Source organism: Cynara cardunculus, assembly GCF_001531365.2.
Source record: "Cynara cardunculus var. scolymus isolate 2C chromosome LG 16, CcrdV1, whole genome shotgun sequence".
Lineage (NCBI taxonomy): Eukaryota > Viridiplantae > Streptophyta > Magnoliopsida > Asterales > Asteraceae > Cynara > Cynara cardunculus.
This window is the reverse complement of record NC_037543.1, coordinates 6,068,338-6,084,563: the sequence shown is the minus strand read 5'-3', so window position 1 is coordinate 6,084,563 and position 16,226 is coordinate 6,068,338. Positions and strand designations below refer to the sequence as shown.

At 34.6% G+C, this 16,226-nt stretch overlaps 2 protein-coding genes across 5 annotated transcripts in view; both read left to right on the top strand.

Annotated features, from left to right (window-relative positions):
• The first annotated feature begins 4,778 nt into the window (after window positions 1-4,778).
• Window positions 4,779-7,139, top strand: LOC112529641 (translocase of chloroplast 159, chloroplastic-like). Its single transcript, XM_025140981.1, has one exon. The coding sequence runs from the start codon at window positions 4,779-4,781 to the stop codon at window positions 7,137-7,139; it is 2,361 nt and encodes a 786-aa protein (XP_024996749.1).
• Window positions 7,140-9,142: 2,003 nt separating this feature from the next.
• LOC112529198 (isoleucine--tRNA ligase, chloroplastic/mitochondrial) overlaps window positions 9,143-16,226 on the top strand; it is a 30,083-nt gene continuing 22,999 nt past the window's right edge. For 3 of the 4 annotated variants that reach the window (XM_025140329.1, XM_025140326.1, XM_025140325.1), the window contains exon 1: window positions 9,143-9,324. Coding sequence is in view for 2 of the 4 variants with exons in the window: in XM_025140326.1 (XP_024996094.1) it covers window positions 9,301-9,324 (24 nt within the window). In the remaining 2 variants the exon portion in view is untranslated. The other variant, XM_025140328.1, reaches the window with a different exon arrangement.

Genomic DNA, 16,226 nt, shown 5'->3' with positions numbered 1-16,226 from the left:
CTTTCCCTCTATCTTTTCTCTTTTTTTTTTTCTAGTAATCGATGCCATTTTCTGTATTTTCTTTTCTCTGTGTTCTCCTCTGCATCACAGACATGAATACAATTCTATGTTGAAAGTGTTTTATGTATTGTCGCTGCACAGTTGTGCCCTAATGTTATGATCAAAGATTTGCTGTTTTGGTTACACTCTATCAATAAGTTACCTTGTGCAAAGAGTTATACCTAGAAGAAACAATCAAAACTTGAGCTAGCCAGATGTCATATGTTTCTCGAATTGATTTTAAACACCAATAAACTATGTTCCCATATCTTCTTTACTTCACAATATATGAAACCACATTTGTAGAATAACCCACCTTCGTATGGGATTTACATGGTTCTATTGGTCAATCGAACCCCCTACAGATCAAAATAAGCAATATTTTAATATGCCATTAACAATATAATGAGAAGTTAAGAAAATTGGTGAGCATGATAACCTCTGTTTGATACTAATTAGCATGATCACCAATGCAAAAAGCTGGAATAAATTTCTGATTTAAGTGCCATATCTTGAGAATTTGTGCCATAAAGAAGCAAAATTAGACACCCATTAACAATATAATGACAACTCAAGAACATTGGCAAGCACATTAACCTCTGTTTGATACTAGATTTTTATTAAGGTTGTATATTAATGATTAATGAAACTGGGATGGGTTTGGATTGATTAAAGTGAAAATAAAAAAAAGAAATAAATTGGTTTACTCCATCCGGCTTCCATATGAGTGAGATATGGTTGAAACTCCACAGCCTCGTAAATCAGTCAATTTTTGTTGGATTTTAATTAGCACCTATTTGATGGAATTTATTCTGGTGATCTCAATAGTTTATAGTGTTTCTTTATCATTTCTTGATATGGTACTCTAAAAAATTCTAGTTATTATCGTCAATATTTCTTGGTCTTTTGTATGTGTTTTTGCTTTTATATGCTTTGTTATTGAAAACATGATGGATAATGAAGACCTTGAAATGTTTGGGTCTTTTTGACATAGGTATGGAATTGTATGATGAATCAATGAAACCCAAAAAATCGAGGGTTAGTTGGAAAGAGAATGTAGTAAAAACATTCTTGGAATGTTGTCTACAAGAGATGTCCATGAATGGAATGCAAGGCGGTAGCCTTAAGATGCACTCATGGAACAATATAGCAGAAACATTAAAAAGAACTCACAACTTCATTGTCAATCAAAGACAAATGAAGAATCACTATGATTATTTACGAGGGAAATACGCTGTATGGTCTAGACTTAGGAATAAAACGGGCAATGTTTATAACCCAACAAACAACACATTCAATCTATCTGAAGAGGAGTGGAAGGCAGAGGCAAAGTCAATTCTTTTTCTGGTTTTCTAATTTAATTTCCTTATATTTTTCTTTTAGTTATATGTTTTTACTTTTTTTTATATATACAGTTGAGTAAATATGCTGATAAGTTGAAGTACAATGGGGGCTTCTCAAGACAATGGATATATGGCTAACCTGCGAGATCAGATTGCGACTCAACTGTTTTCAAATGCTTCAAATTAGTTTTTATTATCTAGGATTAAAAACAAACAATTTCTTTTGGTATTAACGTTTCATATCCCGTTTATATTTAAGTATGAACGACTATTAATATATTTTTCTATTTAATTTGAAGTATGAAAATTATATTTTTTTTGTCTTATTTGATAGATAACATGTGAAAAGAAGTAAAATGGTATTATTTTTATTGGTAAACATTTATTTAAAATATGCATTTTGTTTTTTTTCTTCCATTAAACTATTAATAACAAAAATAATCATATATTATTCAATATATAATTACAAATAGGGTTATAATGGTCATTATATTTTTGGTAAGCACTTACCAAAAACATTTGGTAAACAATCTTACCCGGGACAGCACTTACCGGGATAGCACTTACCCGGGTCAGCACTCTTACCCGGACAGCACTTACCCGATAAGATTTGGTAAACAGCCCCTAAGGGTTTGTTTACGTAAATGCTTATCCGGTAAGTGCTTACCGATAGGAGTCAACACTATAACTTATTTTGATGCGTAAGATTTTAGTACATCAAAACGTATCGAATGCAACAATTTACAGGGTAAACGCTTACCCGGGTAAGAGTCGTCATCTTCACTTACTGGGTAAGACTCTCCATATTTCTCATCGCTCTTACCCAGTAAGATTCTTGGTCTTTATCATGTTCATCCGATGAGAAAATTTATCGAGTAAGCACTATTTTGTAAACAGCCCTTAAAGCACCTCCTAGCCAACTAGGCTAATAGGTGAGAGACAGAAAGCGTATAAATTGCAAACCACGGAATCATGATTTGTGAATTTATAATTATTTTGAAAAAAAAAGTCTTAAAGAACCCACTACGCTTTTCAATTATGAGTTATTAAACTCTTGGACAACTTTTTTAAACATGTAAATTCTTGAACTTTCTAAAGCCAGTTAGATACACCATTTTGACAAAAAAGAATTATGTAATCGACTAGACAGGTTAACTAGTTTTAAAATTAAAAAAATAACCAACCCACCTAAATCGACTAAACCATATCCCACCCCCAAATTGTATCCCCATCGCCGTCGCCATTGTCCCCAACTTTCTACTGCCTTGTTATCCTTAGCGATCTCCGACATCTTCTGCCCAAGCCATCTATGTTGTTGTTACCGTTGCCTTGCCATCTAAGATTTAGATTTTATTTTTCTCTATTTGTATGCTCATCTCAAATTCGCTTGTTTCAGTTGAGTACCACAATAATGTCTGTTTCATCTGTCTTTCTTTTTCTATGTCTGTTTAGTTATCTGGCTTGATGACCCTGGTTATTATGTAAGTTCACATGAAGTTGAGGTTGTTGATGGCAATGAACGTGATGTTATTTAGGAACGGATACATGGCGGTTAAATGGTCATACCTTAACCAACGATTGATAATGCAAGTGAAGAAAAGGTCATGCTACAACCTTCAATTCTTCTACGACCACAAATTCCCGAAAAAAGAGAAGATGAAATCAGAAAGAACAATCAAATCAAACTCAGCAAAAGTGTATATGACAAGGATGAAGGTGGATCTGTACAAAAGGCACAAATATTAATATTTTTTTTAGTGTGATGGACACATCTTTTGGTATATTTGCTAAATGAGATAACAACAATTTTTGGTACATTTAGGGACCGTTTACCCAAATGCTTACTCGGCAAACACTTACTGATATGAATCAACACTATCATTTATTTTGATGCGTAAGAATTTAGTACATCAAAACATATCAAATGCAACAATTTACTGGGTAAACGTTTACCTAGGTAAGAGTCACCATTCTCACTTACCGGGTAAGAATATCCATTCCTTCTCATCGCTCTTACCCGGTAAGACTCTTGACTCTTCTCATGTTTATCCGATGAAGAAATTTATCCGGTAAGCACTTATCAATTAAGTGTTTAGTAAACGACCCTTAGGCACAAATTTTATATGCATTTATTATGTTGTGGACACAACTTTTGTATGATTTAGAATCACTAATAGAAATTACATATTTATTTTTATTTTATTGGTTTCGGTTAAGGAACTATTTAATTAGATTTGTAAAGTCGGGGATTTATTATTTAAAAAAATGTTTGGGAACTTAATCGCTCAAATGTTGGGTTTATTCGGACTTATTCCAAGGATTTTGTCGTATTAACCGTTTTTTGTTAAAATGATGTATTTAACCGATTTTAAAAAGTCCAAACATTTATTTGTTCTAAGTATCGTCAAAGAACTTAACCACTAAAAAACAGAAAGTCCGTTGGGTGTTTTAATTACATAATTTATTTAAAAATAACTTTTTGTTATAGATGAAATAAGTAAAGTGATAAACTGAATTTTTATTGATGATTTTAGTGTCGTTACATTTTTGTGTGGCTATGATTTACAAACAGATCGATGACATTTTAGTTAAGTTATGATATAAGTTAGAAGGTGTGAAGTATACACTTATATAATTTAACTTAAAACCTACAATCGCAATAAAGCGGAGGTTAAGGGGGTCGTGCCCCCGTTTTCCTCCTTGTCAACCTTTTAACGAAATAAAGACAGTGGTTCAAATTCGTAACAAAATTGAAACCATAGAAATGCTATTTAGGTGGTGTTTGAGCCTGCCCAACGGATTTCTTGAGTGTTCGAGTTTATTTATGGCATGAAACAACCCGTAGCATGGGTATTCGGAGGAATAAAATAAAATTGTCTTTCGGAGAGATGGCTGAGTGGTTGAAAGCCTTATTTGAAACAACTTATGATTTTCTACAAAAGCACTTATCAACTTATTATAAGTCAAAAGAGTTTAACTTCTTCAATAGCTTCTTATTACCGGTTTGACGTCGATATAAGTTGTATACTCAAACACTCAAAAATATTTATTACTGGTACCACAACAAAATAAATCAATAAATTATTTTTATAGGCAAACCCCAAACACCCCATAATTTTTATACAACTAAAAAAAAAAAAAACAACCATGATTGCAAACTTGCAACCAAGTGTATCAGTTTGTCATCATATATTCATATGGACCAAAAATGGAGACTTTTTCAGGCAAAAGCCACCCCTTCCCTTTCTCGTAATCTGAAAAGACAAAACTAAACTCCTTGCAAACACCACCAAATCTCAACAAACAAAACCCTAAGTCATCGTCCTCCAACACCACTCTCCAAGATTTATCTTCTTCGATTTGGCATTTCCATTTTCCATTCTGCTACCAACCACCATGGACGCAGATTTAACACCGCCTCTGAAGATTCATCTTCCCACTTCATTACCAGGTTCTTCTGTACCCATTAGAGCTCCCCTCACCATTGATTCAGATTCTGAGTTCTGTTTATCCATTAACGAGCAGATATGCTCAAGAGCTAGCAGCTTTAACAGCAGTAGTAGTATTGATGTTAGTAGCTGTGGCGGCGATGAGCATGTTAGTTTTCTTGAAGAAGATGATGGTTTTGTAGCGTACCCAGATGAAGAAATGGTGATAGAAAGCTGTCGTGTTGAAGAACATTCATTTACTAGGCCTTTTGTGAAATACCCAGATAAAAATTATGTGAAAAAGAATAGGGATTTTGATATATCTGCCATTTTTAGGCCTTTTGTGAAAATCCCACTTGAAGAAAGTAGTAGTGCGGTTGAGGGATTTAATGGACCAGGTGTTAATGATTTTGGTATCTTCTCCCCTGTAAAACTGGGTATACCTGTTGCTCCTTTGACCATCGATTGTGATAGTGACAAGGATTCCGTTGAAAGTCACCGCAGTTTAAGTTCCGATGGGATTCCGGCTGATGAGACTGTGCAGAAGGTTGCTGTGGCCCCTAAAGTTCGAGTCTTTTGTAGTTATGAAGGAGATGATAAGTTGCAGTTTGATGATGTGTTTTCCGGCGATGATATCCATGGATCGAACGAACCCATTAAGGGTTATGTTTCATCCAAAACGATTGAAGAAGATGAACATGAGATTGAGGGTTTGAATGAGGTTGTGAAGATTTCAGAAATGGATGAAATTGGACTCTTATGTCTTGATGAACAGAAGAAGGGAGATGAAGATGATAGAAGGTTTGATTCAGATATCGTCCCAGATTCAGACAATGAAATTAGAATCGAAAACGAAACCATCGATGGAAGTGAACATGAAGGTGTATTTGATTGTTATAGAAACGAAGAATCCAAGAAAAACAGCGAAAACGAAGAACAAAGGAAGGAAGACGAAGATGATATAAGCTTTGATTCACAGAGAAGTGATGGCCAAATTGTCTCAGATTCAGACAACGAGATTGAAATCGAAACAATCAATGGAATCGAACAAGAAGGTCGATTTGATTATTATGTAAATGAATCCAAGAAAACGAGCAAAAAGGAAGAAGAACAAAGGGAGGAAGATGAAGATAATATAAGCTTTGATTTACAGAAAATCGATGCCCAAATTATCCCAGATTCAGACGATGAGATAAAAATCGAAACTGTCAATGGAATCGAACAGGAAGGCGTGTTTGATCGTTTTAGTGAATTCCAGAAAACACTAGGCAAAAACGAAGAAGAAATGCTGGTGAAAATGCAGCCGATTCGAGCAAAGTTTCTAAAACTTGTCCGTCTTCTTGGTTTATCAAATGAAGATTCGACCGTCGCACAGTTGCTGTACCGACTCACACTCGGAAAACCGTCTGTCGTGGAAGCCGACGGAGAACACTGTTCCGACGAGTTTGACTTCTCTTTGACCATTTTAGTGATAGGAAAAACGGGTGCGGGTAAAAGCGCAACCATAAATGCCATCTTTGGCGAAAACAAAGCCTTGACGGACGCATTCCGTCCGGGCACGACCACTGTGCAAGAAATCGTTGGAAAAATAGACGGAATCCGAGTTAGAATCCTTGACACCCCTGGCCTCTGTGATTCACCCTCTGAGCAATCCTATAACTGGAAAATTCTGGCGGCGATAAAAAGATACACACGAAAACGCAGCCCGGATATCGTGCTCTATGTTGATCGGTTAGACACGCATTCCCGCGACCTTAACGAATCACATCTTCTACGGTCGATCACGAGTTCCCTTGGTTCTTCGGTGTGGCAGAATTGTATCGTTGTCCTTACTCATGCAGCGAATTCTGATGCTCTTCCTGATGAGCCATCAGCCGGATTTGTGTTCCAAAGATGTCAGTTTATACAAGAACAGATCCTTCACTTCCGAGCCACCAATCAAAAAGCAGCCAATCCGGTGTGGCTCGTTGAGAACCAGAACCACCGGAGTTATAAACATGACCATAATTGGCAAACTCGGTTTCTTTTGTTATGCTATTCGGCTAAGATCTTACATGAGGCTAACTCTGTGGTTGAACCATCTTTGAGTTCTTTAGAACGCAATTGGTTTGAGTTCAGTAATCGTTTAGGTCACGTTATTGATCTGGATGCTGGATCGGAGAGTTTAATGGGTTCGGATCAAGTTCAGTCCGTTGAGCCTTTGAACAAGCCACAGAATGGTCAAAAGCTTCTCAGGGAGCGTAAGAAGGCCTATTTCGAAAACTACGATTATCGTGTGAAGGTTTTTGGAATGAAACATTGGTCTCTTCTGTGTCGATTGCATATTTAGATGGTACGATCGTTGATATTTAGCGTATGGAAATTCGTTTTCCGAATTCGGGTTCGGAGATACCGAAGATCGATAGGCATTTTAACTTTGGACATAGATTCCGCTAGAAATAGGTTGGTTTATGTCGATTAAAAGATTAACCATTGATTTGTAGCTTGATTAATCAAGTTTTAGGCAGAGAGAGTTATGGTTCCATTTCGGTCATTGTCTCCGAGAAAGTATATACTATAATTAAGTGGTCGTTTACCAAATACTTACCCGGTAAGTGCTTACCATGGTAAGAGTCGTCGCCTTCACTTACCGGATAAGATTCATGGTCCTTGTCTCGTTCTTACCGGGTAAGATTCTTGATCCTTACCATATCCATCCTATGAGGTAACGTGAAGTGGTAAGCGTTTGGTAAACGGTCCCTAAGTTCAGTTTCTAATGATAATTATAATTAATAATAAAATATATATACTACATCCGAGAGATTTACATTTTCGGTCCTGGTAAAAGATAAACGAAGGTTGAAAAGATGGAAATACCGTTTGACTGAACTGAGTTAACAAAATCGTTTAGAGTGAATGAGGGTTTAGAGCCTGTAATCTCGAAAACCATAGATACCGAATGCATTTGAGGGACCTTACTCATGCAAGCAAAATAGTACAAGGACCAGAAAATTAAATAAGACATTTTTTTTTATTAACCTGGATATCTCGAGCCGACTAATCCCAAGACGACCACTTGTTTTGCAGATAGCCCGGAGTGACTGCATTTGAACCTCTATGGCCACAAGAGGATTTTTATTTCTCCTTGGATTTGAACCTGAGACCTCCTGATACTTCTGACCTTTGGAGTCAAGCTCAAACCAATCAGACACCACCCTTGTGGTTGTAATATATTATTGTATTAACGATGAAATTGATCAACTAATAATAACCGTGAATTATTAAATTAATACAGGGACCGTTTTCCTCATGTGTTCATCAAACATGGCTTATGCACATGAATACAGTAAACCAAAATTAAGCACCCACAGATATTTATCTGAAAGAGTTCAAAATAAAATAACTCATTTCTCACAACTCCGTGTCCTGCTGCTACTATAAGCACCCCTTGGTTCTCTCTCTACTAACAAGAACACCATTATCACAAAGAATTTTAAGTGTACCAGGTGACTCATGAAACAAGCTCAATGAGGTAGAACGTGAGAGTCACAATGTCAATTTCAGGGGGAGCATCAACGAGGAACTATGTGGCGGTTGATTTTAAGATGAGGTCCATGACGAGAGGTCGTTTGAAGGTTGAACATATACAACAATGGTCCAAGAGCTTAGTGAACAAGTTATGTGTTGACCAATTAAATTACAACCAAACATTATTGTATGACTTATCCAATAAGCCATTCAATTTACTAAGCCCATTAAGCCAATAACAAAACAACTCATCCTTTATTATAGATCCCATGAATTTATTTATATATAATATTTGTTTATTTTTAGTTTTTAAAAGAAAATAAAAAATTTAAAAAAAATGAGAGATCTGCCTTTTAATCGGACATAAACTAACCCAAATTTTGAGTAAACCATGACAAATACATTCAAGGGTTGTTTGTTTACCTCTATTTAGTTTCATTAAAAGGCATATTTTGAATCGTTAAGAGGTGAATTTTGTTTGGTAAAAAAAAGGTCTGCTTCTTAATGGTTCTAAAATCCTCTGAATAGTTTTGTATCATTGACATTCCTTAATCATTCAGCGCCATAATTTCATTTTTAAATAACCGCCAAATAATTATATTTTATTTTATACTATATCATGAGAGCCTTCTATACCAAACTATTTAACAACTGCCAAACAAATCTCTAAACTAAACGTAAATGTATTAAAAATTAAAATTAAAGATTAAAATTTTCATCAAATGAAAAACAAACAAGTAATTTGTCAATTTTGCCAAACGACCTCCTGTTTGCATTCCATCCATGGGAGTTAGAATCTAAAGATATCAGTACCAAGCGCAGAGAAACGCCCAGCTCTGCCCTTCTTTATTCGCTTATCCAAAGAAAAACCCCTCTCTCTTTCTTCCATGGGAAGCCGACTAGCTTTTGCAATGAACGAGAACATGAAGAACCAGTAGTAGTAGCCTCCAAACTCACTATTAAAAAGAACCAAATCATCTACAATGGCGATGCAAACTTCTCAAACCGTAAGTATTATAGCTATATGCTTATGTTTGCGTACACTGCTTCAGAGTTCACATATAAATTTATGAAATCTTGTGGCACTATCAACGAGTTTTAAAGGAGGGATTTTGTTAATTGAGTTGCATGCCAGCTGTTTGATTATATGTCTATTTGAATGCTGCAAATTACTCATGTTTGTGTGACAAGTTTTGGGATTTTTGACAAGGGTTTGTAATGGGTTTGTGACTTCTTCTTGATGACAATTGCTTTGTAGACTTCGGATAACATTGTTTTAGTGGAAGAGTCAGGCTCTGGTGTAACACCCTAGTTTCTTTTTTGCTAAATGTCATTCTTTTAGCCTCAAATACAAGATGTTATAAGTAAATTAAGTACTCTTAAAAGAGTCCAACAGCAGTAGCATTTATTAAAATATCATAATTATAAGGCAAGTAGCTTACAAAACAAAGCAAAGCATGAGAAATCAACATGAAATGATGAGTTGTAAGGGCTAGAAGTATGTGTTGGCAAGTTATTTGATGACTAAGCAAGTCTAGTAAGCATGACAAAGCAAGTTAGTTATGAGTTGTCAAGGCTAGAAGCATTTGTTGCAAAATTCATGATGACAAGCAAGAGCTAGAATCATGACAAATAAAAGCTAGAAGCATGATGTATCAAGATTCCTTTATATTAAGCATGATATGTCAAGATTATTTTATATTAAGCATGAGGTGTCAAGATTCTTTTATCCTAAAAAATGAGGTGTTAAACTATCATAAGAGTACAATTTTGGGAGCAAGAAGAACAAGTAGGTAATGCAATGTTGCCATTAGTTCCATACCAAAAAATAAGAAATCTCTCTCTTTATACCTAATCAAGCTTGAAGATAGGAATTAAGGGAAAAGCTAGGCATAATCAAGGTGAGTACTTATGACATTTATGAGGTACATACATGCTATATAAAAGAATTTATGCATTACAAGATATTTTGGCATGCTTGCTTTACATGAAAATGTTTTACAAGATATGCATGATGGCATGTTTTGATACTAGTATGTGTTTTACACCAAGGCATGAAAGTGTTTACATGTTATGATACAAGTATATGTTACACAGGCATTAAAGTTTTTACATGTTATGTATAACCATAAATATCCAACATACGAGATATTACAAGAAGGGACGTCTTGCAAACGGACCTTATGAGGCAGCCTTTATGGACCCGAGGGTTAGCAAACCTCAAGACAAGTATGGCATACTTACATGTTTCAAGTGAGATCTCAAAAGAATGTTTATGCATGATGAAAAGATTATTTTGTGCATAATCAAGAGTTGTAGTGAATTACTATTCACAAAATGTTAAGCATCATGAAAATTGTTTATTCATGAAACCATAACTACTCACTAAGCTATTAGCTTACATATCTCATGTATCTCAGGGAAGGAGTAAAGAAGGATAGCATGAAGAAGTTTGTTCTAATCACTAGCAAAATTTTGTTGTACTATAAGCTATATAGTTACGTTTCTGCTAGTGTTTGAACTTTGTTGTAATTATAAGCTAAGTTATAAATAAAGTTAAATTTCAAGTTCATATTCAAGACTTAATAGTATCAATAAGAAACAAAGTAGGTATTGGGGTGTTACAAGTTGGTATCAGAGCATTAGTTTAAGTGAACTAAGATTGCCTTAGATTAGGTAACTTAGACTTAAATCAAGGAGGATAACATTGCGTATTAAAGCATTATATTCAAAATAACTAACATATATATGAACTCTATCAAATTATTTCACTAATTTTTTATCCTGGTCGATTTAACCATATGGGATAGTGTCTAGAAAGGTTGATCCGGCTGAGTTTTTGACTTCAAAAACAGAAGTCGCAGATTATAATTGCACCAAACAAATCCTAGCTCCCGTGATACCGGCCTAGCTATTTCATATTGGTAGTCAGATGGATTAGCAAGAAGTGTTGATCTTATTAAAATAAAAGAGTTGTGGTGTAAGAGAAATAGATTACAAACTCACATAACCTTAAAATCTTAAGACTTAAGAATTCATACTTTGATGGAATACTTCACTAAGAGTTTGTTCTTCGATGAAATACTTTAGTAAGATATCCTTTATTATGTTGGAAAATGGTGATCAAATATCAGCTAGTTGAGTAGTATGTGGGATGACAATTAAATGATCATGCTGAGCAAGATTAGCAAATTTAGTGTATTAGTCTCAGTTGTACTCAGTATTGTCCATATCATAGTAGCCATTTTTGATATATAATATCAGACTATGTTAATAGTTAATATTATTGAAAGTAAATAATTCAGGTCAGACTTATTATTAAAGGTGTTATACAACTATGATACAAGACTATGACACAAAAAGATGTTTGGGACATATGTATTGTCATTTTTATCATCAAGAAAGTCTAGAAGGAATGGTAGAACAACGCTCAACACTAAGCATGTCACGAATGAGGCCATACAACCAAGTGTTTATGTAGGCAAAAGCTAAGGTGAACCCAAGGTTAAACATCGAGGTAGAAGCTAAGATCTAGGAGCAGTAAACAATAATGAAATTTTGTAAATTTGTAAAGGATTTTGTTATGGATAAGGATTTCAAATCATAACCAAAGGATGTAATATGTGAGAAAGAGAGTGATTAGCCATCTAAAGAAATAGGCCAAGAGATCAGAGTTGAGTTATCCTCTATGCAATAAGTCTAACAAAAGACACTTGTGAGTATGACAAGTAGGTGGCATAAGGTTCAACACGTATGTTAAGCCATGACACTTAATAAAACAATATAAGAAGATGCACTTGCTATGAATGTTGTATGATGGGCATATAAGATGAAGTTGTCCCAAGCTTTAGTAGAATTCAACAATGGTCTAGATATCGACATAAGGAAGTTCAATTGAAAAAAAAAGAGGAACCAAAGGCAAAGGACAAGGCATATGTCATGATAGCAGACAAGGCCTAAGGAATCACCAACATGTGTTTATTGGCAATAATTATTGTACCCTAGTTTTATTCGATTCAAGTACATCTAGAAGCTTTGTTTCAACTACTTGAATATAAGAGCTAAACACCTAGAATAAGAGTAAGGTACTAATAATCATTGATGGTGGTCAATCAAAGGTTAATGAGATTCTTGAGGATTGTTCGATCAATCTAAATGGTAAGAATTACCTAGTTAAGTTGATGTGCTCAGGAAAAAGGTGATATAATATCAGAATGGTTTCGTTGTCAAAGAATGACGCAGAAGTGGTGTTTGAAAAGAATACGATTAGGATACAAACCCTGAATGGAAAATCAGTACATGTGTATAATGTTAGATGGATAGGTGAAATAGGAACTATCTCACGTAAGATCAAAGTAAGACATGAAGGGACCGACATGAAGAGATATACTTCTTATAGTAGCAATTATACGTGTTAGGCTATTGAACTATTGTTAGAATACTTCCGCAAATGTAAAGTTTATGATATTATTTTTTGGGTAAAGGAAGTTTATGATATTATTGTGTCAAACTAAGTTGGAATGTAAGTATGACATAGCAAGTTATAAGATATTTTGAGTTTGCAGATATTTAAATGTTAAAGAATAGAAGATAGTTGGTGACTTATTTGATGTCATGGAAACGAGGTCGAAGAAATCTCCGTTGATGATAAACTTAAAATCGTAGAAGAACCCATAGCTATCACTGAGCATAAAATTAAGAAACTTCGAAACAAAGAGGTATCATTGGTATTAGTTCATTGGGACTATTCTCATGGATTAGAGGCAACATGGGAAGCCGAGTCAGAAATGAGGAATAAGTACCCACATCCTTTTGAGTAAAGTTTCGAGGACAAAATTCTTATAAGAAAGGGAGAATTGTAACACCCTAGTTTCTTTATTTGCTAAATCTCAATGTTTAAGCCTTAAATACAAGATTTTATAAGTAAATTAAGTACTCTTAGCAGAGTCCAACAACTGTAGCATTTATTAAACTATCATATTTATAAGGCAAGTAGCTTACAAATAGCTTACAAGGCAAAGTATGAGAAATCAAACATGAAATTATGAGTTGTAAGGGCTAGAAGCATGTGTTGGCAAGCTATTTGATGACTAAGCAAGTCTAGTAAGCATGACAAAGCAAGCTAGTTATGAGTTGTCAAGGCTAGAAGCATGTGTTGGCAAAATTCATGATGACAAGCAAGAGCTAGAAGCATGACAAATAAAAGCTAGAAGCATGGGGTGTCAAGATTTCTTTATATTAAGCATCATATGTCAAGATTCTTTTATATTAAGCATGAGATGTCAAGATTCTCTTATCCTAAAAAATGAGGTGTTAAACTATCATAAGAGTACAATTTTGGGAGCAAGAAGAACAAGTAGCTAATGCAATGAATTTACCTATAAATAGTGATTGAAGTGTTACCATTAGTTCCATACCAAATATTAAGAAATCTCTCTCTTTATACCTAATCAAGCTTGAAGATAGGAAATTAGGGGAAAAGCTAGGCATAATCAAGGTGAGTACTTGAGATTTATGAGGTACATACATGCTATGTAAAAGTATTTTATGCATTACAAGATATTTTGGCATGTTTGCTTTACATGAAAATGTTATACAAGATATGCATAATGACATGTTTTGAACAAGTATGTGTTTTACACCAAGGCATGAAAGTGTTTACATGTTATGATACAAGTATGTGTTACACAAGACGTGAGAGTTTTTACATGTTATGTATGACTATAAATATCCAAGTACGGGATATTACAAGAAGGGACGTCTTGCAAATGGACCTTATGGGGCAGCCTTTATGGACCCGGGGGTTAGCAAACCTCAAGACAAGTATAACATACTTACATGTTTCAACTGAGATCTCAAAAGAATGTTTATGCATGAGGAAAAGATTATTTTGTGCATAATCAAGAGTTGTAGTGAATTACTATTCACAAAATGTTAAGCATCATGAAAATTGTTTATTCATGAAACCATAACTACTCACTAAGCTATTAGCTTACATATCTCATGTATCTCAGGGAAGGAGTAAAGAAGGATAGCATGAAGAAGTTTGTGCTAATCAATAGCAAAATTTTGTTGTACTATAAGTTATTGAGTTACGTTTCTGCTAGTGTTTGTACTTTGTTGTAATTATAAGCTAAGTTATAAATAAAGTGAAATTTCAAGTTCATATTCAAGACTTAGTAGTATCAATAAGAAAGTAACGGCACCCGAAGCAGGAATTGGGGAATTACATCTGGAACCGCTAATTTAAAGCATTGGTGCACTGGCACAGTGCTGATTCTACGTTCTATATGAACTGAAAAATGAAAAACTGATAGCATCCTTGGAGTCTACTTGTTAAAAAGGGGCATAAACTGTCATGAGAATGCAAAATTGTTTTTAGACTGTTTATAGTTTAATTTACAATAGTAGTAATGAAAACATTGATGCTTCTTGAATGTTCATAGAGCTTAAGCTAACTATGTGGTTATTGGCTTATGAGGATTGGGTTGCATGCCAACTGTTTGATTATACATGTACTTAAAGAAGGTTGTGAAATGGTCACCTCTGTGATATTCTGAGTGCATGTACTTTGACACAAGCTTGTAGTAAGATTGTGAGACCTAATCCATGTGACAGTCTTTTGGACATACCATTGATTTTAATGAATTTTCAGAGTCTTGCTTTTTTTTTGTAGAATATGTGCACCATTAACTGGAGTGGGTGAGCAAAATAGGTGGAATGGGACGGATGGGGTAATATTTTTGTGGATAATTACTTCTAAGGTGAGAAGAAGCAGAACGTGAGGCGCTATTAGCTATCACTGTCGGGCTGGATTCAAGAACAAGGCATAAAAACCAGTAAAATATGTGCCACCTACTCCAGAAAATTTCCTTGTACAAGTTCATATCATGTACTTTGATCTTCAAAAAAAGGTTGACAAAACGAACCAAATTTGACCGTCTTTAAATGTATTTTAAGACACAAAGTGTGCACTAATGCTTCCAGTTCATATATATCTTCATTGATTGACTTGTGTACACTGTGGTCAGTGCTCTAAAGGATTCTTTACTTGTTCCCTGAAACCCAAATTGCAATTTTAAACGGGAAAATAATTTAAGGTGTAGGGCTGTAGATAAAGTTGCAAATGTGGTGGACCGATTGTGTCATAATGCTTCATATAGTGGGAACCTTATCTATTTTATGTATCCATATATTTTTGTTTACACGTTTTATGTTCTTACCATATTTTTGGAAATATAGGTTCTTATTAGGTATCTTACTATTATAGGAAATTTGGGTTCTTAATAAAAATTTGATTTCATAGTTCATTCTTATGTTTAGCCTATACAAAAGCCATATTTGTAGTCTTTTTCAAATTCTATTTAATACTATCTGATAAAGAATTGATCCATATTTGATTCTCTTCAAATATTATATTCGTCAGTAGGTCTACAAATTAGTTAGCTGATTGAACCTTTCTGTAGGCAATGCAATTCATTAGTGTCTGGCTGATAAAAGAAAAAATTTAACCCAATGATCCCATGTAGATATCTAATGTAGGCACTTCCTGTTAATAAACTATATCCACTAGCAGGACGACTGTAGAGGATCCTTCATGGGTCTAGATATTTAGGTGCATGCTATAATTTAAACAACCTGCAATAAACTCACCTCCCAACTTTGGCATTAGATCTTTATTGTTGTTTTTGGCAGATGGTATATGTTAATTCCTTGGCACAAGATAATCTAGTTAGTGCAATTTGTGTGAAAGGTGAACTTTTTAAACTGTGTGCAATTTAGGTCATGCATAACTTGAGGTCATACATAAGTTACTGTAAATCAGTAAATGATAAAATCGATAAGCATGGTCAAAACATAAAAAAGGTGGTCTTGCGTTCAAAACTTTCTTCCCTTTAGCACTAATGAA

Bases quoted from the DNA above. Each gene is read 5' to 3' on its own strand.
- LOC112529641 (XM_025140981.1), top strand. From the start codon at position 4,779: ATGGACGCAGATTTAACACCGCCTCTGAAGATTCATCTTCCCACTTCA.